Consider the following 23,173-nt stretch of genomic DNA (forward strand, 5'->3'; position numbering starts at 1 on the left):
GAGTGGCCTCGCGGGAGAGAGGGTGTCTTTGCGGGCCTTCGCCTGTGAGCACCCCAGTCCACCCCACCCCAACTGATGAAACCCCGCCCTCCTGCGTCCGCAAGCGATGTTCCCTGCACTTGCCCCCACCTGCGGCTCTGAGCCTCCTTCTCTGTCCCCCCCAACCTGTGGCACGTTCCCCCTCTCTATCCCCACCTGCGGTTCTAGGCCTCCCTCTCTAGCCCCCCCACCTGCGGCTCTGAGCCTCCCTCTCTAGCCCCCACCTGCAGCACTCCCCCCATCCACCCCACCCTGGCGTCCCCAACAGACGAGATCCCGCCTGCTTGCGCCTCCCCCAGCGAAGCTCCCCGCAGACCCCACCTCCAGCGCCCCCCAAGCTCAGCGCCCCGCCCTCCTGCGCCGCTACCTCCCCTCCCCCCGCGCCTCCCCCGCGTCCCCGCAGCCCGCCCCGCCCCGCCCGCGCGCCCGGCCCCGCCCGCCGCCGCCGCCCATTGGCGCTGGGGCCGGGCGTGGGCGCAGCCGGGCGGCGGTAACGAGTCGGGCGCGCGGGCCGGGTCCTCACTGCCTGCTGCGCGCCCCGGGGAGCCGGCATCCTTGGCCTCTTCGCCATGGACGACGCCGCCTCCGACACCACCAAGGGCTCCCTGCGGAAGTTCCTGGAGAACCTCTCCGGCGCAGGCAAAGCCATCGGCGTGCTGACCAGCGGCGGGGATGCCCAAGGTGCGCGCCCGAGGTGGGGGGACCGGGAACCGGGGCGAGGCTGCGGAGAGGGACCCGGGGAGGATCGGGGGCCGCAGGGGTCGAGGTGGGGGGGGAGTGGAGGGAGAAGGGACATGGCGTTAGGATTCCGCATCAGGAAGACCAATGAGTTTTCTACCTCCACGTTTATTTTTTAAACTGAGACCCACGGCGGGGTCACCTGGAGCGCGCTCGGAGACCGTCTGGCACCCGAACCCCAGGCGAGGCGGCTCCAGGTTTAGGTACCGCGCGGCCACTTCCGAGGCCGCAGTCCCAGCCCGGTCTTCCCGCCCCGCCCCTGAAATGTCGTAGAAAAAACGGCTGGGTCCCCGCGGCGCCTCCCGCCTACTCGCGTCCCCCGCGCGGCGCGAGCAGGTCCTGGCTGCTGCCTGCACCGCGGGGCGCGGGATCCGGTGCGCCGGGTCCCCGTCCCGGGCTGCCCTGGCGGCCCGGCAGCGCCTCGCGTTTCCGCTGGGAGGTTTGAAAGAGGCTTTCCTCCACTCTTCCTCCTGTCGCCTTCCGGCTCGTGACAAAACCGAAAACGGGTCAGCAGCCCCTCCCCGCCAGCCTCCGGGACGTCACCGGCGCCCGCGCGCGGACTCTGGGCTCCCCCTGCCCCCGCAACGCGGGGCTGATATCCAGGAGGAGGGGGGGCCCAAGCCGGCGCCCGCGGACGCGCCAGGAGAATATTTAAACTTTAGAAGAGGGGGTGCCTCGGCTGCAGCCCTGGGTGCACGTAGGGGCGCCGGGGTTCGCAGACGGTGGCGTTTCCCGGTCGGTGTAAATCCCGGGTTAGGGCAGGGCCAACCACTGGGCAGGGGACCGCGCTTCGCAGGCACTCTCGGCCTCGGAGCCTTATGCAGCGCTCGGGCTGGAGACGCGTCCCCCAGCTGAGCTGGGTTGGATTTTGATTCTTGCCTCTTCCCGCTGCCCCAGATGGGTTGGCGGGCCCGGTGCCTCCTTTCCCCACGTTTCGGGACCACACACCGTAAGGGGATGATCCCGGGGTGGGCCGGATGCCCTCAAGTTCTGCCCACTCTGCCGGTGACCTTCCTGTCGCCCTTGAGCAGGCGGGGCGGCGCGGGGGCGGCAGGTTGGGGCGCTCTGGGCGCAGCCCCGCCTGCCACGGGCGCGTACGTGATACCCGGCCCGTCGCTCGCGATGCGACCTGGGCCCGATTCCGGTGCGCGACGCGGGGTCCCCCGAGCGCAGCGCAGACCGCTGGGCACGGGAAACCGCCCTGCCGGATCCTGGGGAGACCTTGGTCGGGTCCCTTTGCGCTGCCCGACGCCGCAGGCCCGCCGGCCTCGGTCCAGGGAAGCCGGGTTACTCTAGCGTTAGTGTTCTAGTAATACGGTCCCAGCGCAAACGTACCTCGTGGAGTCCTGGTCTCTCGGAGTATATGAGGCTGGGATTGGACAGGTAGAAAGTGAAATGAAAATTACGTGGCCCGCTCACTGAAACTTGCCCCCCAAGACGAGCGTGCACGAAGAGGATCCTCTGGGATGGGGTGGGATCGGGCGTGACTTCCCAAATGGCTTCCGGAGCTGGGGAAGCACCTTGGTGACCCGCCCTGCGCCGCGGAGGAGAAGGAACCTTTGGCGCGGGAAGGGGAGCTGACCTCTGGCGGCCAGCCAGGCCTGAAGGTCGGGGAGTCAAGGTTATTTTAGAGTTAAGGTGCTGTATCTGTTGAAAACAGGTTGTTGGGTCATTCTTTGAGCTCCCTGTTCAAAAGTTTGCTAAAATATTTGGCAGTTCGTGTACAGGCAGGTGAGATCACCTTGCATTTGGCAGAATCAGCGTTTCTCTGTTCCTTGTCCCAGTGCTGCCCCTTGGGAGGAGTTAGGATGCCGCGTGTCAAAGGTTGGGAGGTCCACGCCCTCCTCTCTTCCACGGAAGAGGATACTTTGAAAACCAAGGTTACCGGAGAGGTTGCCTGGATACTGTAGCCTCTGGTGGATCAGAGACCGCTGCTCTCAGCTCCGCAGGTGCCCTCCAGCGAGGCTCACCAGGGTCCCATCGGGGCTGTCCTGGGCAAGCGCCTTGGCCGCCTATCTGGGCGGTGTCCCTGGCACAGGGCTGAAGCCACTGACTCCATGTGAGCAGCCCTACCCCGCTGGGTCACTGTCCTGAGCCTGTGCCAGCGTTTGGACGCGTCTCTCCCTGAGGAAGTTGACGTCCAGATGTGAGCAGAGGGCCTGGTCTCCACCGCAGCTGCCGTGCAGACTCTTAGAGTAGAGTAGAGATGTTGTCTATCATATCCCTAATCTTTCACCATTTTATCCTGATTCTACGTTATTTCAGTACTTGATTTCCCCAAAGATAGAATTTAGCTCGTAGCTGGAGATCAAGGAGAATGAATTCAAGACTTCAGTTTTAGGGTGATTTTCTAATCAGATAGGAAATTGTGGCAACATCCTCTGTTCAGACGGCTACAGCTACTCTTCGTGGAGAACACTTTATGCGCTAGGAGCTTTTCAGTGCCCACCTCCAGGCCTAATGACACGGCTGCACGATGCACGTTCTTCATTTTGGAGGAGGGAGAAAGACCCCCAAGGAGGTGTCGCTTAGGTAAAGCCAGGAAGCTCGGGCGGGTTGTGGCAGGATTTAAACCAAGCTCTGCCAGCTCTTAGTCCCAAACACTGCACCATGCACCAGACCGTGTTGGATGGGCTGTATCGTCTAGTTAGTGCTCAAAAGTGAGCAAAGCCCAACTTGCTCAAAATTGTACCGATAATTATACAGTGGCTTTGTCGGTGGAACAGAAAACGCCTTTTTATAGTGATAGCAAACAAGGCAGCAACACTGGTGTAACATTTGATCCGGTGGGATGGAGTGCTTTTTAACCCCAAGGGAATTTATATTATTTAATTATAAAATAAAACTGAGAATATCCTATCCGTATTCCTGACTCTCCAGCCCCCAAATTAAGGAGGAGTATCATCGGAGGCTATTTATTTTTCCTCATTCCTTGGGTATCTTCTAGTGTCACCAGAAATGTCTGCACATTGAAATTGATTTTCACTTTGGCCTGAAATGATTCTACACTGCTGGGCTGGATGGACAGACTTACCGTGACTAAGTGCCCACGCCCAGGCCCAGAATGAATCATCGTCTCAGTCACAGGTTGTGGCCTCTGCAGGGCCTGCGCCTGGCGGAGCCGAGGGTGCATCCGCAGGGTGGGCACAATTTGGAAGCTGAGTCCTTTTTGCGTGTGGTGAGTGGACAGTGTCCTCACGTTTACAGAAAGTGCAGGGGAATCGAGGACGTAGGGGTCTTTCCAGTCGTGGTGGGAATAGCTAGTGTTCGTGGACCCCTGGTGACGCGGCGGGCACTGGGTGCTCCCGGGGACCGTTAATCATTTATTCCCACTTTACACACGAGCGGGTGAAGCTGAGAGGAGCTGGCTTCCCTGAGTTCTCAGAGCTCAGCGGCAGGGCCGGGCCAGGCCCGGGGGCCGTGGGCACCTGTGTGCGTTCACCAGCGTGTTCCCGGCGCCCATGCGGGGTGCTTGGCAGGGACTCGAATGGCTGTTGACTGTCCCCCGCCTGGAATCTCCGCTGGTGAAGTGGCAGGTGACTAGGAGTTCTAGCTGCCGTCCTATTCAGAAAGTAGTCTCATCCTCAGAGCGATAGGGCTGACCTGTTAATGCTTCAATGTTAGAACTTTAAAACCATAATCAGAAGCGTGAGGTTCCAGGAGGCCTGACCCAGGTGCTAAGCCGATGCTTCTGTTTCACAATATTTATCAAACACCAAGGTAGTCTTGCGAGGGCTCCTCAGGGCCTGGAGCTCTGCTGGCCTCAGAGCCGGATAAATGCAGAGGGACGCTGGGAACAACCGCGCCTCTCGCCTGGAGCTCTGCATCTGTGCTCTTTAATGGGGTCTTTTCAGTTTAAAACATGATAATTAGCAAACATCGTTGTGTCTAGGAGGGAGCGTGTTAGATTTATGGTGTAACTGCAGTGTACAAGGGTAGACTGGTGAAATTGGACCATTTTCTATGAATGCAAATAGCTTTGTGTGACATATTCAGATGACCCTTAGCAGCTAGAGATTTTGTCATCTTTCCAGTAAAACCTGTTTCCCCCCTTGGTTGTGGAAAACAAAAGCTTTTGATGGAGGACTTCAACCTTTTATTAGGGAGAATTAGGACTATTCCAATGAGCTCTACCAATTGGATGGGCCGCCGGGAGCAATTGAAATTAGGAAGATGCAGGCAAGGCAGCACACGGTCATGGTGGACGTCGGTGCCGAGTGGGAAGCCCGCTGCAATTGCAGTGATGTTACAAACGTGCATTGGATAAGGAACCACAGCTCTGTGCCAGGAGAGAGTCGAGTCCCTCTGGGAGTTACTCTTCTCAGCAAGCTCTGTCTTGCATTGTGGGTTTTTTTTTCCCCAAAGTGTGTGCCATGCTCCTCTGTTCTCTGCGTCCTCCCCACCCAGCCCTTTGCTGGGAATTACAGTCATCGTGCTTGTCAGGGCGCAGGGCAGAACAGAACACTAAGACTCGGAGATTATTTATAGGTCCTGCTTCCTGGCTCTGCTATCTCAAGTGGCCTGATGGGGTCCCCATGGCTTTCCTCAGGCGTCACCCAGTCATCTTGTCTCTTCCCTCCTCTCCTCCTGGACACTTAGCCTCAGGGAAAGTCTCCAGGCAAGAGAGGAAAGGCAGGACTGCCCTGGGCGCCTGCCAGCCCATCCCTGTCCTTGATGTGCCTGGAGCCACCTGGGGACCCGTCCCCTGGGGGGCTGTGTGCCACACCGAGCTGGGGTCCGTGGGACAGTGTGCAAACCCAGGCAGATCAGCTCCTTGGAGGTTTCTCCAAGATAAGACCATCCCACAGTCCCTTGTGATTGTTTTCTGACTTTGACCAGAACTGCAACTGAGAAGAGTCATTAACATAGGACCCCCTGTCTAAAGCTGTGATAGATCCGATCAGAAGTTTTCTAATGAGAAGTGATTAGGGTGGAATATGGTGACCTCAGGTCGTCATTCATCCTTCCTTTGTCAGCCCTGGTTTAACATTGGTAAGACTTCGTTTCCGTGTCTGTGACTCTTCCACGTGTTCACTGCCTTCCGCGTGCCAGGGTGGGCTCTAGGCGCTCAGTGGAGCCTCTTCCTTCCGGCAGCTCGCAGGCTGGGGGGCGGGGGGTGGGGTGGTGACTGTGCCTTGCAGCTGGGCTGCTGAGAGCTGAGAAGGAGCTGGGCCGGGAAGAGGAGCCCCTGTCATATGGTGGGGTCCGGGGAGACCCTGGTCAGGGACCTTGGACCTGCTCCGGCAGCAGCTGGAGACGGGAGGACTTTGGATCTACCTGTGAACTGGGAGGCTAGGTGGACGTTACCGGCTCGCTCTGATAAGGGACGTGGGTGGGGAGGAGAGGGGAGGGGTCTCTCCAGAAGCAGGATCGGCCACAGATGGAGGGTCCCGGCGGGCTGCAGGATGCTGGGTGCCCACAGGCACCTCCCGAGGGTGGGCAGGGGCCCTGAGTGGGTCAGGGTGGGTGGGTAGGAGCCCACCCAGTGCAGCCGGACGAAGCAGAGCACGTGCGCAGAGCGAGAGACAGGTAGGTTGGTCGAAGGATGTTCTTTATAGCAGTGTTGGTAATAGCAAAAAGTGGAAAAACCTGCAAAAAAAACCTTCAACAGGAAATTAACTCCGTTGTGGCATCTGGAGTTGATTTTTATCAGCGTTTCACGAGGAGCTTTGTGTTGGTCATGGGGACAGGATGTACTCAGTACGTCAAGTGTGGTTTTGAAGAGCGGATTCAAAGGAACCTCTGCCCGGTGGGAGCCAGGCTGCCGTGGTGCCCTGTGTTCTGTGTGGAGTTTCAAACGAGCTAGCAACCACATTTAAAAAAAAGTGAGACCAACAGGTGAAACTAACGTAAAATATATTTTACCCACTTTATTCTTATATTCTTATATATTATATATATTATCTATATAATTATTTATTAACCCATTTTATTTAACCCACTATTTTAATACATAATCAATTATTGTATTGATTATTAATAAGATACTTTACATTCTTTTTCCCCCCCCACTAAGTCTTTGAAATCCTGGCACACAGACACGGCGCACCTCCATCTGGGGGAGACACGTGTGGCCGGAGGCTACGCTAAGGGGCAGTGTGGTCACACAGTGGTGGCGGGCGTGCTGCGGCCTATTTTTAGAGGGTCCCCGTGTGAGTGTCTGTGTTCTCGAAGGGCCGACACCGTCCAGGCTCCCGCAGGTGCAGCCTGCTATGCCAGGCTCCGGCCTCAGGCCCCTGCTGGCCTGAGTGTTTTTTCCAGATGTCCGTTTGTGAACCTCCCCCCCTCCTCCCGCCTGTCCTCCGATGTCACTTTCTTCAGGGAGGCCGGCTCCCGGCTCCAGGTGGACGGAGACAGCCCAACCCTCTGCCTGCCCGTTACTTTCTCCTTAGCACTTAGGACCTGCCCTGGGGTGGGATTGAATTGCTTGTCGCGGTTCCGCTCTGTCCGTGGTGGCTGGCCCAGAGGGACGCTCAGTCCTCACGCAGGGGGAGGTGGGCGCGTGGTTGAGGGAGGACCCCCCCCCCTCACAGATTTGTTTCAATTTCCACCTGACCTCAACCCAAGACGCCTGGCCTGGGCGGCCCAGGAGGACTATGACCGGGGGTGCCAGCCCCCAACAGAATTCCCTTTGGGTTTACACCTCCCCATCCCGGGTCACCAGAGAGGAAGCCGCAGGAAGGGCCCCAGTGGCAGGAGTGCGAGAGGGCGGGTTTGATGTTCACTTTCTGACGAACCAGCATGAGCAGTGAGCAACCTGACTTTAGTTACCCAAAGGGAATTTAGATGTTGAAGTTAGTGCTCGAGTGGTTATGAGCACTGGGAAAATGCCCGAAAGGGGTTCAGGGCTGTCACAAGTGGTTAAGGGGGAGGTTTGACACTCACCAGACAACACAGGAGATAAAAGGATCCACCCAAATTATTGCATTAGCATCAGTGTATTCCTTGTTTTTTTGAAAACAATTGCAGTTTAAGTGTTATCAGAACAGAATCTCAGGAAGCGTTTGCAAACGAGAACCCCACCCCAGAGCATCGGTCAGTGAGACCTGCCCAGAACTTTCTCTCTGGGCTCAGGGGGGAAGTTGTCCTGTGACTCTTTCTTACCTGCCCTGTACTTTAGTAAGAAGCTATTGCAGAACAGGTAGTATCAAGAAAATAGCTTAACAACCTGTCTTTTCTGTTGCACTTTGAGTAATGATCACATATTTGCTATTTAACTGCTCCCCGACCATCTGAAAGTTCATTTTTGGTTCTCATAACAAGGCTATACCTTTCCTGAGGACTGGGGTGTAGATTTTTGCAAATTATGAAGAGGTTCTTTTCCAAATATTAGAATTTCTGCTTGGTAGGAAGATTACATGTTTCCACGGAAACACTTAGGAAAGTTGTTCGGTTCCCAGGTCAGGCTACCAGAACAAAATGCATTAATCCAGGACACCTGAAATATGACCAGGAACAGCGGCGGACGTGTTGGGTGAAAGACCCTGAAACAGTCCGTCCTTCTGCGTGGCCTGGACGTGGCCCTCTCAGCGCGTTAGCCCAGACCGAGATAGGGGCCCCTCGCGGTGGCTCCACGAGGCTCCGGCGTTCAAATAAGTTTTCAGCTGCCCAGGGAGGACTTCAGTGGACAGCAAAACCGAGTCTCCCAGACCTATATGATGATACTTTGCATAATGCTGCTCTTAATTTCTTTTAAATAAAGTGGGAGAAATTTCCTTGATTTACCTTGGTTAGGTATGATTATTTATAGTATGCCAGTTTAGTTTAAGTTTTCTTCTAACAAAATCACGTGATTTATATTTAAGCCCATTGGCTAGGGTATTTCCCCCCCCCCCCACTGGTAGCTGATGATGAAATAGTCCATTTTTTATCTCCTTCTCAAGTCACAGACACAGAATTTGGCTATTTAAAAATGCCTGTCCCTCGTGTCGTATTGTGACCGGATGGCGTTACCTACGCGTCCGTGCCAAATCCAGGCGGCGCCGTGCTGAACCGAAAGCCCCCCGGGCCCTCCCAGGCTGGCCCCCCGCCGCGCAGGGCACCCCGCTCCGCCCTGGCTGTTCCTCCTCATCCTCACCCAATCCTGGAGGTGCATGTGGCACCCATTTCTCACACGGGGAAACTGAGGCTGGGAGGTCCTGCAGTTTTACCCACAGTCACGGGGCCGGGGTGGCAGAGCCAGGACGACCCGAGGCTCCTCGGTAACTGTTGTCCCTGTTCCCTTCGCAGGTATGAACGCCGCCGTCCGCGCCGTGGTGCGCATGGGAATATACGTGGGGGCCAAGGTGTACTTCATATGCGAGGTCAGTGCTGCTCCCGTCCCTCCATGCTGTGACGCCGACTCCTGCCCCCCCTCGCCCAGGGCCCTGCGGTCACAGGCCACTGTCCCGAGACCTCCCGCCAAGCACAGCCCGGGCGAGCAGACAGCCGGGTCCTGCGGGGCAGCGTGCGACCCCCCAGCCCGTGGCAGCCCCGGCCAGGGGCGCTCACACGCAGGCCATGTCCCCTGGGCTCCGCGGACCCCTGGGCTGCGAGTTCGGGCTTAGGAAGTGCAGGGGAAGCACGAGACGGAGCCCAAAAGGCCGTTTCCATGTCAACTTCCCGGCCTGGCCTGCCGGGATCAGGGAGCCCAAATCGTCATGTTTGCGTGGAGCTCTCATTCCCATAGAAGTGGCCTGTTTGTTTCCAGTGTAGGCTGAGTTTGGGGAAACATCAAGAGAAATACGGAGAAACAGCCACTTTGAGCTTCTCGTCGTTAATGTAAAATCCATCCACCTCCCTGGCATCTGTTCTGCGTTGGCTTCAAAGCGGAGACTCCGTAGTCAAATGCGACCACGCCTCATCCCCCACCGCAAGGCCCTGGCAGCGAGGGCTGAGGGGTGTCGGCGGGGAAGGTGCCAGCAGGGTGTGGACTACGTTATTTATTTCAAAAACTATTAGAAAAAAAAAATTTAAATTTATAAAATGCAACATAGTGTTAAAAATGGGAAGAAAGGAATATATTTTTAGAAATCACTTACTTCCTCCAAAATCACCGTTAGCATCTTAGTCTGATTCCTCCCAGTATTTTTTATATATATAAAAGAACAGGAGGAAATATGTGCATTATTAAAATTATAGCAAACGTATTTTACGTACTATGTTTTCTGCTTACCATTGTGACCGTTTTCTACTTGCTACATAGTTTCCGTGATGTTGCTTTGAACGTTCCCACAGTGTCCCATCACACTGGTGTCTCGTCCCTCCGCCCTTTGTCTGTTCTGCCAGTCCCGTGTCTGTGGGCTGCTGAGGTTGTGGCCGTTTCTAAGTTGTCATAACACCGCAAGATCTGTGTTAATTAATACTTAAAGTTACTCAATGTTTATATCATTGCCTTTATCCCAAGATACGGCACGGACCGTGTTAAACGGGACTGTCGTTGTAACAGGCTGGGATGGTTCCTGCCTAGGTGACGGCTGCAGCCCACTCCAGCCCTGCGCCCAGCCAAGCCAGGAGTGTCACACCCGCCCCTGCGGGCTCTGCGTGCGGCTGACTCCCGGGGCTGCCAGGGGCTCCTCTGTCTGCTTCCTAAGTCCATTGTCCCTTTTGTGAAATGGCCGCTCATATTCTTTGCTCGTTTGTCTGTATAACCCATGTGTTTACGATTTGCTGGAAAGAGGTTTTTTTCCCTGTGTTTTGCTTTGCTTGATTTGAACTATGGTTATGTGGTTTTTGTTTGCATCGATCTGATCTGGGGGCAGCTTTAAAAGGACGGGTCTAACGGGAGCATTTCCAGATTATTGTTCTATCGTTTAATATGCAGATCTTTGTAAGGTCAGATCACCCTTGTGAATTTCCATTCCTGGGCCCGGCCGTCCCTGCTCGCAGACCCGGAATGTGCACATTAGACTCTGCACGTGGCAGCCCTGTCCCCCTCCCGCTCTGGAATTTGCACGGACATTCGAGAGGGTCTCTCACCTGCCCCTGGCGGTGGCTGGTTTGTTTGTTCTGCCCCTGCCGCAGAGCCTGTGTGTGCAGGCTGAGTTGGTTTCCTCTGCCTTCTCTCTCTCTCTCTCTTTTTTTGGGCGGGGCGGGTGAGCGTTCTGCCTTGTACTTGGGCAAGACCGCTGCGCCCCAGCCTGAGGGCAGTTCCCCATAGCGAAAGTGGCCGTAAAAAGCTCTTTGGGGCTGGAGCATCCTCAGATGAGGTTTTGCCATTATAATTATTAACAGCAAAGTGTTTTTGAAGTCACCGAAGACTCGTGGCTCACAGAAAACCCCAGGAAAGCTGTGACTTCATGGCCCACTGCAGTTCTCCGTGTCTCTGACACTGGCGGTCGTGCCCTGAGTCGAAGCCCCTTGGGGACAGCGACCGCCTCAGTCCTCACGGGGGCTCCGTGGGTGCAGGGGGAGAGGAAGGAAGCTGTTTCTGTTATTTCACAGTTAAAGAAACCAGCTGGTCAGGCAGGGCTGGGAAGAGAGTCAACCCCTCTGCCTGCCAGCCCAGGATGGGAGGAGTGATCCACCCCCGGGACGTTTGCCGAGGTTTGGAGACAGTTTTCCATTGTCCCATTGTTGGAGGGAAGAACTGCTTCTGGCGTAGGGGGTGGAGCCCAGAGGTGCTGCCCAGCAGCCCGCAATGGACGGCAGGGCCCCACCCCAAAGAGCTGTCTGGCCCCAGATGCCAACAGTGCCCAGGTGGAGGAGCTTGCCTTGGGCCAAGGGCTGCCCCTGTGTCTGGTTTGAACGCTGTTCCCTGGGGAGGGGCGGGGGGTGGTGAGGTGGGGGGTGCCTGAGTGCTGGATCTTCGTGTGGGAACGGGACCACCTGCTCCGATTTGAGGGTTTTGTGCCTTTGGCTGTCATGGGTCCCTGTGTCCGTCTGTGTTCTGGGGCTGCTTAGATGTCTTCAGAGCCACACCTCTGGGACATGGCGAGTTTCAGAATTAAGGGATCGATGTGCGGCACACCCCGTGGGCCCACACCGGAGACTGTGGGCTTGCTTTTGAGGCCAGCCAGATTTACTCTCCTCGTCGTCCACCAGGAAAGGGGGGTCCCTGAGGTCCACGCTGCCCCCAGGTAGCAGGAGCTTCCTCCAGGCCACTGTGAGCCCCTCTCTGCTGCCCAGGGCTGGAGGGATCCTGAGGGATCAGGCCTCATTTCCTGGAGGGAAGCGCAAGTCTCTGCAGCTCCTCCGCGGGGATGTTGCCAGAATGAATCCTCGCGTGCACGTGGGCTTTAGGACTATTCTGGTTCTCACGACCACTGCTTTGTTAGGAAGTGGCACCTTGGATCGAGGACATCTCGAAGCATCGCCAACTGCAGTATTTATGGCTTTGGGCACCAAGAATTTTCAGGCTCCCAGAATTCTCTCACTGGAGGGAAATGTTAGCAGCCTGGGGATCGACTCCCTGGAACTGAAGTCACCTGTCTGGTGACGACAGGACACTTCTCACGACACCCCTTCCTCACCTCCTCCCAAAAAAGCAAGAGAGTCTAGTGAGCGGGTCCTGTTCTGTGTCTCTCTGCGGGAGATGGTCCCCCGGCATCGGCTGTGCCTCGGGGCTCGCTGGAGACATAAACTCCCTCTCAGGACAGCGGGACCCTGCCCGGGTAGCAGGCGCTCTGCTCAGCAGTAGCGATAAGTGTTATCTAACTGCATCGAATCAGTCTGGGATATCATCAGCTGGCCTTTGCTGATGTAAACATCCTATATCTGGATTTTTAAAATCCCAAACACCCTGAAATCTGCACGTTTACTCTCTGCTCACTTGGCAACCCAGCCCTGGCCGGGCCGGAGTGAGGCTGCGTGTGACCCACACACCCCGCCCGGCGTGGCGGCTCCGGGCAGAGGTTTGATGGTGCGCCTGCTGCAGAGAGCCCTGGGTTCCGGGTGTAGTCGTGTCCAGGCTGCTCTTTAAGTTTTAATTATCGTGGGTCCACAGTAATAGACATTTGTAGGGAAGGTGTGATGTTTAGAGACGAGCGTACAATGTGCAGCGATCAAACCAGGGTGACGGGTCTCCACCACCGCAAGCGTTCAATGTTCCTTTGTGCCAGGAACGTTCCATTTCCACTCTTAGTTAGTTTGAAATACACAACAAATTGTTGCTGTTTGTGCTGTCCCTCTTGTGCCACCTGTCACTGGCTGTTCTTCCTTCTGTCTCACTGTATTTTCACCCATTAACCAGCCCCACTTTCTCGCCCACCCTGCCTCCTCCCTACCCTTCCCACCCTCTGGGAACTGTCATTCTGTTCTGTCTCTAGTTCGGTTTTTTAATCTCCTGCGCATGTTAATAGCTCCTGTGCCGGGCTTATTTCACGTAACGTGAGGTCCTCCAGTCCCGCCCACGCTGCTGCGGACGACAGGATCCCCCCTTCTCGTGGCCGAGTAGTACCCCACTCTCTCCATCCTCAGCTGATGGACACGCAGTCGAGCCCATGCCGTGATCCACGGTGGAACGTTACTCAGCCGTAACACAGACGGCTGCTTCAAACCCCAGCCCTGTGAGTCCTGCGTGCCTCTCTCCTGGGGTTTGGGTGAGTGAGCCACAGTGAGCAGCCCAGGGGCTGCGGATACATAAATTAGCCTTTCACTCCGGTGTCCTCGTCGGACCAATGACAATGACATGAGCCCTCCTGCCTCGCCGGTGGGAAGTGCTAGGAAAATTCCGGGCACCGGCAGGACACGGGGCTGTTTGGCGGAGGACAAGAAGTGCAGCGCTTCGTGGCCAGGCGTGGAACAGGGTCCTCACCTGACTCCACGTGTTCGTGGCCGTGTCCGAATTGCAGACACCGGCCGGCTCGGGGTCGTGCCCACGGACCGGGGCTTCCCTCTACCCTCAGGGCTCTGGCTCTGGGGGGTCCTGTGCGCTGTTGGATGTGGGGCGGCACCCCTCCCCCCAAGGGGCCAGGAGCACCCTGCACCCTGCGGTCACCGCAGTCAGAGATGTCTCCAGAGGTCACCAAACGTCCTCTCAGGGGCAGAATCACTCCGTGGGGGCCACTGTTCTAGACCTACTTGGGCTCGAATTTACATGTTTGGTTTCATTATTTTTTTTTTTAAAGTATCATCTAGTAATTTATCCAACATGTTTGTTCCTGCATAGTCTAGTTTCTAGGTTTACCTAGAGCTTCCCAGGCGACCCACAGACCAAAACAGCTAAGCAGGTTGGCATCCATTAGGTTTTCCCCTTTAGTAGGATCTATGTGAAAACGCTGGTATTTCTGCTAAAGCCTGGCGCTTGGTTTGACGGAGTGTCCATCTGGCCGCTGCTGAGCGCCTGTGACTCGGGGCCAGGCCTGCGCTTGGTGCCGCCAGGCCTTTGGGCTCCGTTTGGGAGACGTGGGAGGGTTTGCCCGTTAACCCATTCCTTTCCACCTGGTGAGCCAATTGTGGCTTCTTTGTTTTTTTCCACTTTAGCTAGGGTTTTTTCCTTAGAAACCTAATGGCTTTAGCTTCTTGGAAATGGTGACGGCAAATACATCAAATGCTCTGAGTTAATACAACAGGCCGTGCCCGGCATAGACGGCCCTGGGCTGGGGTAGGTCGGCGCCAGGGTGGGGGGAGTCAGTCAGTGAGCAGAACTGCAGGGCACAGGCAGCTGCTGTAGTTAGTTTGATGGGGGGGTGGGGTTGAGTATTTTGTGGTTGCAGGTTATTCTAAAGATTTAAAAATCATTCCTACTATAGCTCTTTAAATAGAACTAAGGGTCATCTTTAAAAAAAAAAAATTAAGAGTTTGGGCCTGTCCTTGTGTAAATGTTATCAAGCCTGTCTCTGTCGTCCTCCACACCCCGAAGAAAGACCAGGAATAGTTGTGGTCATTCCTGCAGGCAGCTAATCTTTTCATGATTAACGACAACAAATTCTAAATGTGTTAGAACGAGGGACGCTAGGACAGCAGCAGCCGCCATGCTGTGGTCCTCGCCCCGGCGTGCGGGTCCCCGGGTGTCCCCAGCCCAGCCGCCTGTCCGAGCTGGGCTTGTCCGGGTGCCACCTTAGGGCTTCCCTTGTTTCAGCCCCTGAGCGTCGTGGTTTGACTTCAGACACCAATAAACAAGCTCGGTTGTAGCCAGTAACAGATTGGTACCATTTTCCCGTCCCGGATAGAGGGAGCCGTCTGTGAGCCAGAGGGAACATCATTGTCCTCTTGGATAGGACGAACCCCCTCCCCCGCCACACATGATGTTAATAGAGAGAAATGTCACGCTTTTGACAAAACAACCGAGCAAAACCAACCCTTCTAAGCAGAAGAGCTGTCACCCCCTCCCCAGCCTGGACTCTCTGCGGCTGGGGAAGGGGGACTTGGTCACTTCTCTGTGGGTGTTTTGTGATCCGGATAGTGTCTGTGTTCTTGGAATCTGTGCATAATGGTGGCAGGTGAAACTGCTTGACAAGGAGAGAACAGGTCACAGCACCAGTGGTGACGTGTTGGGGACGGTCTGATTTTACCCTTTCTCGCCCCAAAGGACCGAGTGCAGGGCTCCATGATGGCTTGTCATGTGCTAACCTCTCTTAGAATTTTAGAGGTGACCACATCTCACCAGGGACAAATCCTTAGGCTGCTCCGTGGGAATTTTCCATGAAGGACTGAATCAGTGAGCATGCTCGTGTGGGGGACTGGTGAGTCCCCGGGTGGGGGCAGGGCTCTGGGTGTGGGGAGGAACTGTATAACCTCAGGTTCCGCATGTGAGTGTCCTGTGCAAAATAAAGTCACAAATCCTGACCTTGGAGAGCCATTGGCAGAACGTTCTGCCACCCATTTTTCACGAACACCTAGTTTTGAACGATGGTGTTTTTAAATCCAAGACTAGACCAGCTGTTCAGAGCTGACTGCTCTACATACTTGCTCTGAGCTCTGTAGGTGAAGTGCTTTACATTATTACAGAATAAACCAAGGAAACCTGGATTCTAGGGAAAACAAAAAAAAGTTGATTTACTCAGAAGCAGCAAAGCCCGTAGATAAACCCCTGAACGCAGTAACTATATCCCTCAGAAGTAGCTGATAACAAGATCTAGAAAATACTTCTAAAGTGTGTTACCTTTGGTAGCTTGTTTTCCTTCTGGTAGTTGGAACGTTTACCATTTGCACGGTTAGTTGTCTACTGAAGAATTCAGGAAGTTTGTAGAGTTGCAAACTTAAGTGTAATTTTTATCAAGAACAATAATTATCCTGTGCAGGAGAGATCTTCTGAGCTATTACTAAAAGCTGCTGAAGAAATGAGGGGGAAGGAAAAAAGGATTCAGGAGATCAGATTGGGGAAAAAAGCATCACCCAGTGGAGAAGACATATGGACCCATGGAAGAAGCATTCTAAAAGAAATATCACTTTGCTGTAACATGAGATTATAACTTCCCTTTGGGTCTTTAATTAAAAAAAAAAATACGTACAGGATCTCACGGGAGAAGGAGCTGCTGACAGGTGCACTGGCTCTTACCCAGTTTAGAACAGATTCAACAGATGCCTGAAAGTCTGGGCAGAACCACCCCTAAATCTAGTGCTGTCTCCGGCGTAATCAATTAGGAGGCTGTTATGCTTTTTTGACATTGTTCAAGGCAATTTCAAACAAGACGCTGAAATGACCTCAGAGCCTGTGGCTTGTTCGTAGATGAGATCAGATGACTCTATGTAAAAACTTCTGCTGGACGGTGGGTCTGACACAGCCCGGTGAGGAGCTCCTAGGTTCCTGTTGGAAATTAGGATCAACAAGGCAGACGGTGTTATTTTTGTCAAAAGCTGAGCGTAAATTTAAAGGCTTTATGGTTTGTTTTCTTATGTGAGTCATAACACTGGTTTAGAAGGCAAATTCCAAAAGGGAATTTTAGAAAATGTTTTGGCTTTGGCTGTATTATAATAAGTGTTCAGCCTTCCAAGGAGACTTCCATAGGAGGAAAAAAAAAAAAAAAAACTCAGCTGAGCTTAAACATTATAGTACATTTGGGTAAAATTAGTCCTCCTAATTTAGCCCCATCTTCCTTGTTAGTAAGAGACAGCTTAGAGCTGCCGTTGGTAGTTACTGTTCCAATGTAACATGGCTGTAATGACTTTGCAAATTAAAGAATGAGTCATTTCCTAGCAGCTCAGCACATGTGTGTCATAAGGAGAGCTCCGAGCGCAGCGCTAAGAAAGTCTTCCTTTTTAGGTTTTCAAATGCTTCCCTCGCCTCTACGCTCCACAAAATAATCCAATTATTTCTAGAAAACATTTTGCTTTTCACAATGTTTGTTACGGTTTGTAGAACATCTCCATGTTATTGCTCGAGAAGCAGGGAGAATTGTAGAAAGGAAAGGCAACGTTTTATTAGATCAGTATTTAAACCCTGCGAATAAGGAGGAAGGAAGTTCTGTTCCCTGCTAATACCGCAAGCAGCCAAGATGGCATGCGGCCGCTGACCGCGGAGCGGCGTCTGGGGTGGCACACGCCCCCGGAATGGTCTGGAAGTTGCTGCTGTTGGGTGCGGCTGGCGCAGCCCCCAGGCTGTGGGATGCTTTAGCCCGCTCGGTCTCCTCTTGGGTGGGGCAGCCGACAGCTCCCTTCCCGGCAGCCTCTATTTACCTGACAACCTAATGACGCACAGGAGCTGCTGCCGGCTGTCACTGGGCTGTCACTGGGCTGTCACTGTGCGAGCTCAGGGGGTCTGTCTGCGTCCTGCCTGTGCGGGCGGGTCCCCGTCTGTGGCTGCCGCCCCCGCCTCTTTCTCAGACGCCTCCCTCCAGCTGGGGTCCCTCTCAGCACAGGGGTGGCGTCTGGCTCCTAGACCCACGTGGTCCCCCTGCCTCTCAAGCTTGCTGGAGATGAGCCTGCAGAGTCAGGGCGGCCACCTGCGGTAGATGCTTCAGTGTCGTGCTCGTGTCTCGAGAATGGCGTGTCGTGGCGCACACAGAGTGAAGCGTGATTCTTAGCAGAAGCCTGGGAGCTGGGGGCGGTGGAGAGAATTCGAGGCGCAGCCCTCGGGCTTGGCTAACTATGATCCCTCCCCCACCCACCCACTTTAATATTCTGTAGGAATAAGACCCCCGGGAGCCCCGTAGGGTGAGGAGGGTGTGCCTGTGTGGGTGGTGACTTGTGCCTGATGCGGCCCCTGCTGTGGGCAGACCGTGAGCACCAGGACCGGATGCAGACAGTGGCTCTGACCAGAGGGGACCCGGATCGGTCTCATTCCTGCGTGACACTCTCGCCCTCCACGGGGACGGTTGCACCATGCTCCACACTTTAAGGGGAATCTACTAAAGTCTGTTCTCTGTAAGGTTTTCAGAAAGAGGGAGACTGTAATAAAAAGATAAGTGGTCCCTAGAGTTAGACCGGGGTGTGTTTAGAAGACGCTCTGTGGCTTCGCTGCGGAGGGGGCCACTCTGGGTGGTCCCTGTGGCAGCCTGGGGGCCGAGAGGACGGTGACGAGTGAGCAGTCTGGGGACCGGGGGCCCTGGGACCGTGCAGGTCACGCTTGCCAGCATGAAAGTGAACCTGCTCTGGCTGTCCTGTCTCTGTTCCCTTCCACGCTGCTTTCTCCTTTCCTGTTTGTCACATACATGACTAGATTACACACACACACACACACACACATAACATTTTTTCATAAAAATTTACATTTATAAATATAAGTACACAAACTGATCAACCATAAAGATACCTGCTATTGATTGATTTATCCACAAAGCTCCATAATCAATGAGCCATTTCATTTTTAGAAACCTTTTTTCCTTCTTCCTTTCCTCTAGACCTTCACTAGGTGGGGTATGAACCACAGTAATATGATCACAATATATGAACACAATATGAATATATGATCACAATAATATACTATGATCAGCTTTTATAAATGCCTAATAGCTCTTCCTTTTTAAGGTTCCATGTTGTGGAAAGTAAGTTCCGTAGACGAAGATGCAAGTGGGCCTTTCTGCATTTCTTGATCTCGTGTGTTTTTTGAAGGTGGGGGGTGCGATGCTATCAGAGTTGAAAGGTCGCCGTCCCTGGGCTTCTGTGCAAAGGTGCATTGATACCTAAGTCACCAATGCAGTAAAATGTCATTAACTGGCAGGTAAAGCTGACTCAATTATTAAGTTGTGCTGTTTAAAAACATTTAACATCTAGCTAAAGTAGCCTGGATCGCCTTGGCGGGTGGAGCCCCCGACAAAATGCTTTCGTGTTTGTGATGTGGTTGAGAACACAGTGTGTGTGTGAGTCGGTGTTAAGTTGTAAACACGCAGGGTAAACATGTCCCTTTGCAGTCTCTCGGGAACCCCTGGGCCAGAGGCAAACCACTGGATTCCTTATTGTGCTCCCTGGATAAGTCTGGGTGGAAATTCCCACCAGTAGAGATTAAATTTAAGAGGCTTTCTCATCATTTAATATTTCTACCCAGCACCTGTATGGTGCTGTGACTTCTAACTACTGGATACTTAGGGACTTAATGTTCTATTCGTTGTCATTTGTATTTCCATTGTCTATCATCTAAGGATCAATTAACATTCTAATACAGTCTAACTCGTGTTTTTATCGTCCCACCTAGGGCTACCAAGGCATGGTCGATGGAGGTACTAATATCGTGGAGGCCAACTGGGAGAGCGTCTCGAGCATCCTCCAAGTGGTGGGTACCGTGTTGCTGTTTGTTTCTGTCAACTAGTAACTCTTTAGTCTGAAACCTTTTATACTTGTGCTTTAGTAGCACTTAAAACAGATTAATGGGCTTATTCTTACCTATTTGCGTGGAAAGAAAACACTTTTAATTTCTCATTTAATTCAAGTTTTTTTTTTTAAATGAAAAGCTTCACGTGATGTAAACTGTAAAATGATCCTTGCAATAAAAAGGTATGTGTGACGGCTGTGGTTCATTCTGGAACTTCTAGGGGGTTTTTGTGTTTTGGACCAGACTAACAGTGTTGAGGCCACTCTGGTTTGTCTGTGCTGTGTGTTCAGCTGCGAATTTCCGTGTCTGCTGGGTTCTTGCACATCCCTGGGCATAAAGTATTGATGTTAATACAACAAAGCCTGGGAACGATTCCACCTGGCAGCCTCTGAGGGCTGGGAATTTAATGGGGACACAACGTCCCCGTTCTGGTCCGAATCAGGGCTGATCTTGTGTGCAAAACATAAGGTGTTTACCACTGCGGGTGGAACAGGCAGTTTTTAAAATCCTTAGGCCGTGTTCTTTGAGCGCAGAGATTTTATGTCTCGTGAATGCCCAGAGCACCTCAGGGGAGTGAAGGCTCCAAATCGGCTGAGAAATGGAGACGGTGTGGGGAGAATGGGCGTCACGAAAAGCTCTTGTGGTTCCATCTTTTGAGATGTGTCTATTAATCTGTGACTTGTTTTGAGCAACTTTCTAATGGAAAGAAACCAAGTTGGTGGGTTCCCCTGGGAGATGCCGGGGGTCTCAGACTCGGCACCGGGAGCCTCCCACGTTCTGCGCGGCACAGACGGTGGCGGGAGCCCGACAGCCGCCAGGGGCAGCGACGTTGGCAAAGCGCTGGGGCGTGTTGGCCGGATTCCAGGCGGAAGAGCATTTGCAGTCGGCTGCTGGGCCGGAGACAGGAAGACAAGGAGACGTGTGTGCGGTGGAAGAATGTGAGTGTGTGTGTCTTGAGTGCGTGTCTGTGTGTGGTGTGTTATTGAATATGAGTGTCTGTGTGGTGTGTGTGGTGTGTAGGTCTGTGAATGTGTTGAGTGTTTTATGAGTGTGTGGTGTATGGCTTGTGTGTGTGTCCTATGAATGTGTGGGGTGTGTGTATGTGTGTGGAGGGGGTGCGTGTGTATAGGGGTGTGTATCTGTGTAGTGTGTCTGGGGCTGCGTGTGGGGTGTGTCTGCTGTGTCTGTGATGTACTGTGTGCTGTGTGTCTCTGAGGGGTGTGCATGTGTGTCTGCTTTGTGTAAAGGAGTGTGTACATGTGTGAGTGTGTGTGTGTGTCCGTGCTGTGCACGGGAGTGTGCACGTGTGTGTCTCCATGCTGCACCTCCGTGCCGTGAGTGTGGGATCCCGTGCAGGACGCCCTGTCCTCGGCAGCTCCCCTCGCCCCGTGTCCTTCCTGAGTCCAGCGTCCTCCCTCGGTGGCCCCCTGGGTGCCGTCCCCCGCTCCAGGTGGAGCCGCTGCCCCGTTGGGTCCCGGTGGGCAGCGCGGTGGCTCCAGCCCAGGCTGCTGCTGGGCCAGGTCGGAGTGTTGTCCCGGCCACACTTGGTACTTGTGACGGTGACACGGGATCCTTGTTGGCAGGATGGTGCTGGAAGAACTTTGCTTCTATTAGTAACTTTTTTATAGCGTTTTGACCCATTAAATGGTGGTAATTTTTGCATGAAAACAAGTGAATTTTTCTGGTTTGAATCAGTGGCCTTACGCCCAGAGGAGCCATGCACCCGCCCGTGTGTCTAAGCGAACTCTACACGCAAACTCCAGGCTGTCGGGCGCTGCCCACGGGGTTCCTCTCCACACCCTGTGAGCCCTGCGGGGCCCGAGTGCAAATTGGAGCCTCACAAGTGCATTCAGGATTTATTTAAGGGATTCCTGCATTTTTCTAAGTACCACAAACAATTCTTAGATTTTGAAAAACCAAGTGTGACAAATCATGAGTTCTCTCTTCTGGAAGTTTGGATGATCAAATTTAATTTTCTTAAGATTTCGCCTTTAGAAAGGGACGGGGACACAGCACAAAACAAACCCCTCGAGGCCCAGGTTCCAGCTCTGCGGGGGCTGGTGGCGGAGCTGTCTCCCCGCCGCTGCCGGGGTGGCTGTCTCTGGCTTCCTGCACACCTGTTGAGCTCACCTGGCCGGCATCAGGACAGCGTCCCCAGGCCCTGGGAGACCACTGCTGTGGCCCGGCAAACGGGTCAGCGCTGTCAGTGCTTAGCTGCTGGCTGCCACGGGACTGTTTTCACACCCTATGTGACCCTCCTGGGTGTGATGAGTGTGTCTTTGACCACAGAATTCTAGTTTGGGGATAAACAAATGGGCCAGGTGTGGTGGTTCACACCTGTAATCCCAGCACTTTGGGAGGCTGAGGTGGGAGGATCACTTGAGGCCAGGAGTTTGGGACCAACCTGGGCAACATAGCAAGACCCCATCTCTTAAAAAAATAATAATTCCAGTTTGGGGCCAAATATGGGAAAAATCACAGACTTTCACAGTTGACTGACTCCAAAGATGAACATGAGGAAAATTCCAAAGTCCCATGTCTGGGTGTTGGTCTGTGCAGTGCTGGTCTGTCCGGCTTTGAGTGACCCTCCTTGCTGCTCTCTCCCAGGGCGGGACGATCATCGGCAGCGCCCGCTGCAATGACTTCCGCAGCCGCGAGGGCCGCCTGAAGGCCGCCTGCAACCTGGTCCGGCTGGGCATCACTAACCTGTGCGTGATCGGTGGCGACGGCAGCCTCACCGGCGCCAACATCTTCCGGAAGGAGTGGAGCGGGCTGCTGGAGGAACTGGCCAAGAACGGTGCGTCCTGTCCGCGCCTGCGGGTCTCCGGGTTTTCTCTGCCCCCGTCTGTCTCTTGCTGTCCTCAGGGAGCTTTGGAGCAGGTGCCTTCTGCTTGTGGCCGTGGCGGGGGCCTCTGCTGCTGCGCGCCTCACGGTTCATCTCTGGACGTTTTGGGCCTCGAATGATGCCACAGTGATAGGAATGATGTTGGTTTAGCCCGAGCACGCGGCAGGCGCCGTCCGACCTCCCCTGGGCAATTGTGTGGAATCCTCACAGCAGCCCTCCAAGACAGGTCTTCAGTTTGTCCCCGTGTGACAGATGAGGGACTCAGAGGCTGCAGCGGAAGCCACGTGGCCTCTGTGGGGGTCCAGGTCCCCACTTGAGTGCCCACCCTGGGCCCCCCAGCTCACTGTTCGTACCCAAGTTGTTGCAAGACTTTGATTTATTGAGATGACAAAGATCTGCCTTTGCTTCCTCCTGTATCACTTTTGACGCCACCTAGGAGAGGATTTCTGAGAACCCTGTGTGTATGCAGTTTTTATCTCAGAAAACTGATAGTATTTAATTCTAATGTGATATAAGATATGACCAGCAGAAGCATATCGTTGGAACTCGCAGGACCTTTATGAAAGGTGTAAACTTGAGACAAAGCAGCTGTCCCCAGGTTTTGTGAAAAATCTCCTTAGGGCGCGGAGAACAGCTGCCAGGTTGGCTGCAGCGAGGGCCTCCCGGTTTCCTCTCGTCCACCTTGGTCCCCCCAAACACCAGCCGCTTGCACACAGGACGGGGAGGCGGCCGCAGTCCGGGCCCACGTCTGCCCCGTGGCCACGCCGACTTCCTTTATGCACAAGTGCCCGCCCAGCTCTGTGCCGAGCGTGGCAGGCAGAGGCCCACCACTCGCCAGCTCCCCGCAGATCCGCGAGCAATCAGCGTGAAGATGACGTAGGGTCTTAGGTCCTTAGCTCTGTGATTGTGACCTGTCCTCTGCAGAGTCACGTCATTCTCTGTGG

At 54.2% G+C, this 23,173-nt stretch overlaps 1 protein-coding gene across 3 annotated transcripts in view; it reads left to right on the forward strand.

The window, feature by feature from the left end:
* Positions 1-560: 560 nt before the first annotated feature.
* Positions 561-23,173, forward strand: part of PFKP (phosphofructokinase, platelet) — a 46,265-nt gene continuing 23,652 nt past the window's right edge. For all 3 annotated transcript variants that reach the window (XM_069458965.1, XM_069458966.1, XM_069458967.1), the window contains exons 1-4: positions 561-720; positions 9,007-9,080; positions 19,268-19,345; positions 21,992-22,181. In XM_069458965.1, the coding sequence (XP_069315066.1) occupies positions 609-720; positions 9,007-9,080; positions 19,268-19,345; positions 21,992-22,181 (454 nt within the window). In that variant the 5' untranslated portion in view covers positions 561-608. The remainder of the gene's footprint in view (positions 721-9,006; positions 9,081-19,267; positions 19,346-21,991; positions 22,182-23,173) is intronic.

This window comes from Eulemur rufifrons, chromosome 25 (assembly GCF_041146395.1).
Source record: "Eulemur rufifrons isolate Redbay chromosome 25, OSU_ERuf_1, whole genome shotgun sequence".
Taxonomy (NCBI): Eukaryota; Metazoa; Chordata; class Mammalia; order Primates; family Lemuridae; genus Eulemur; species Eulemur rufifrons.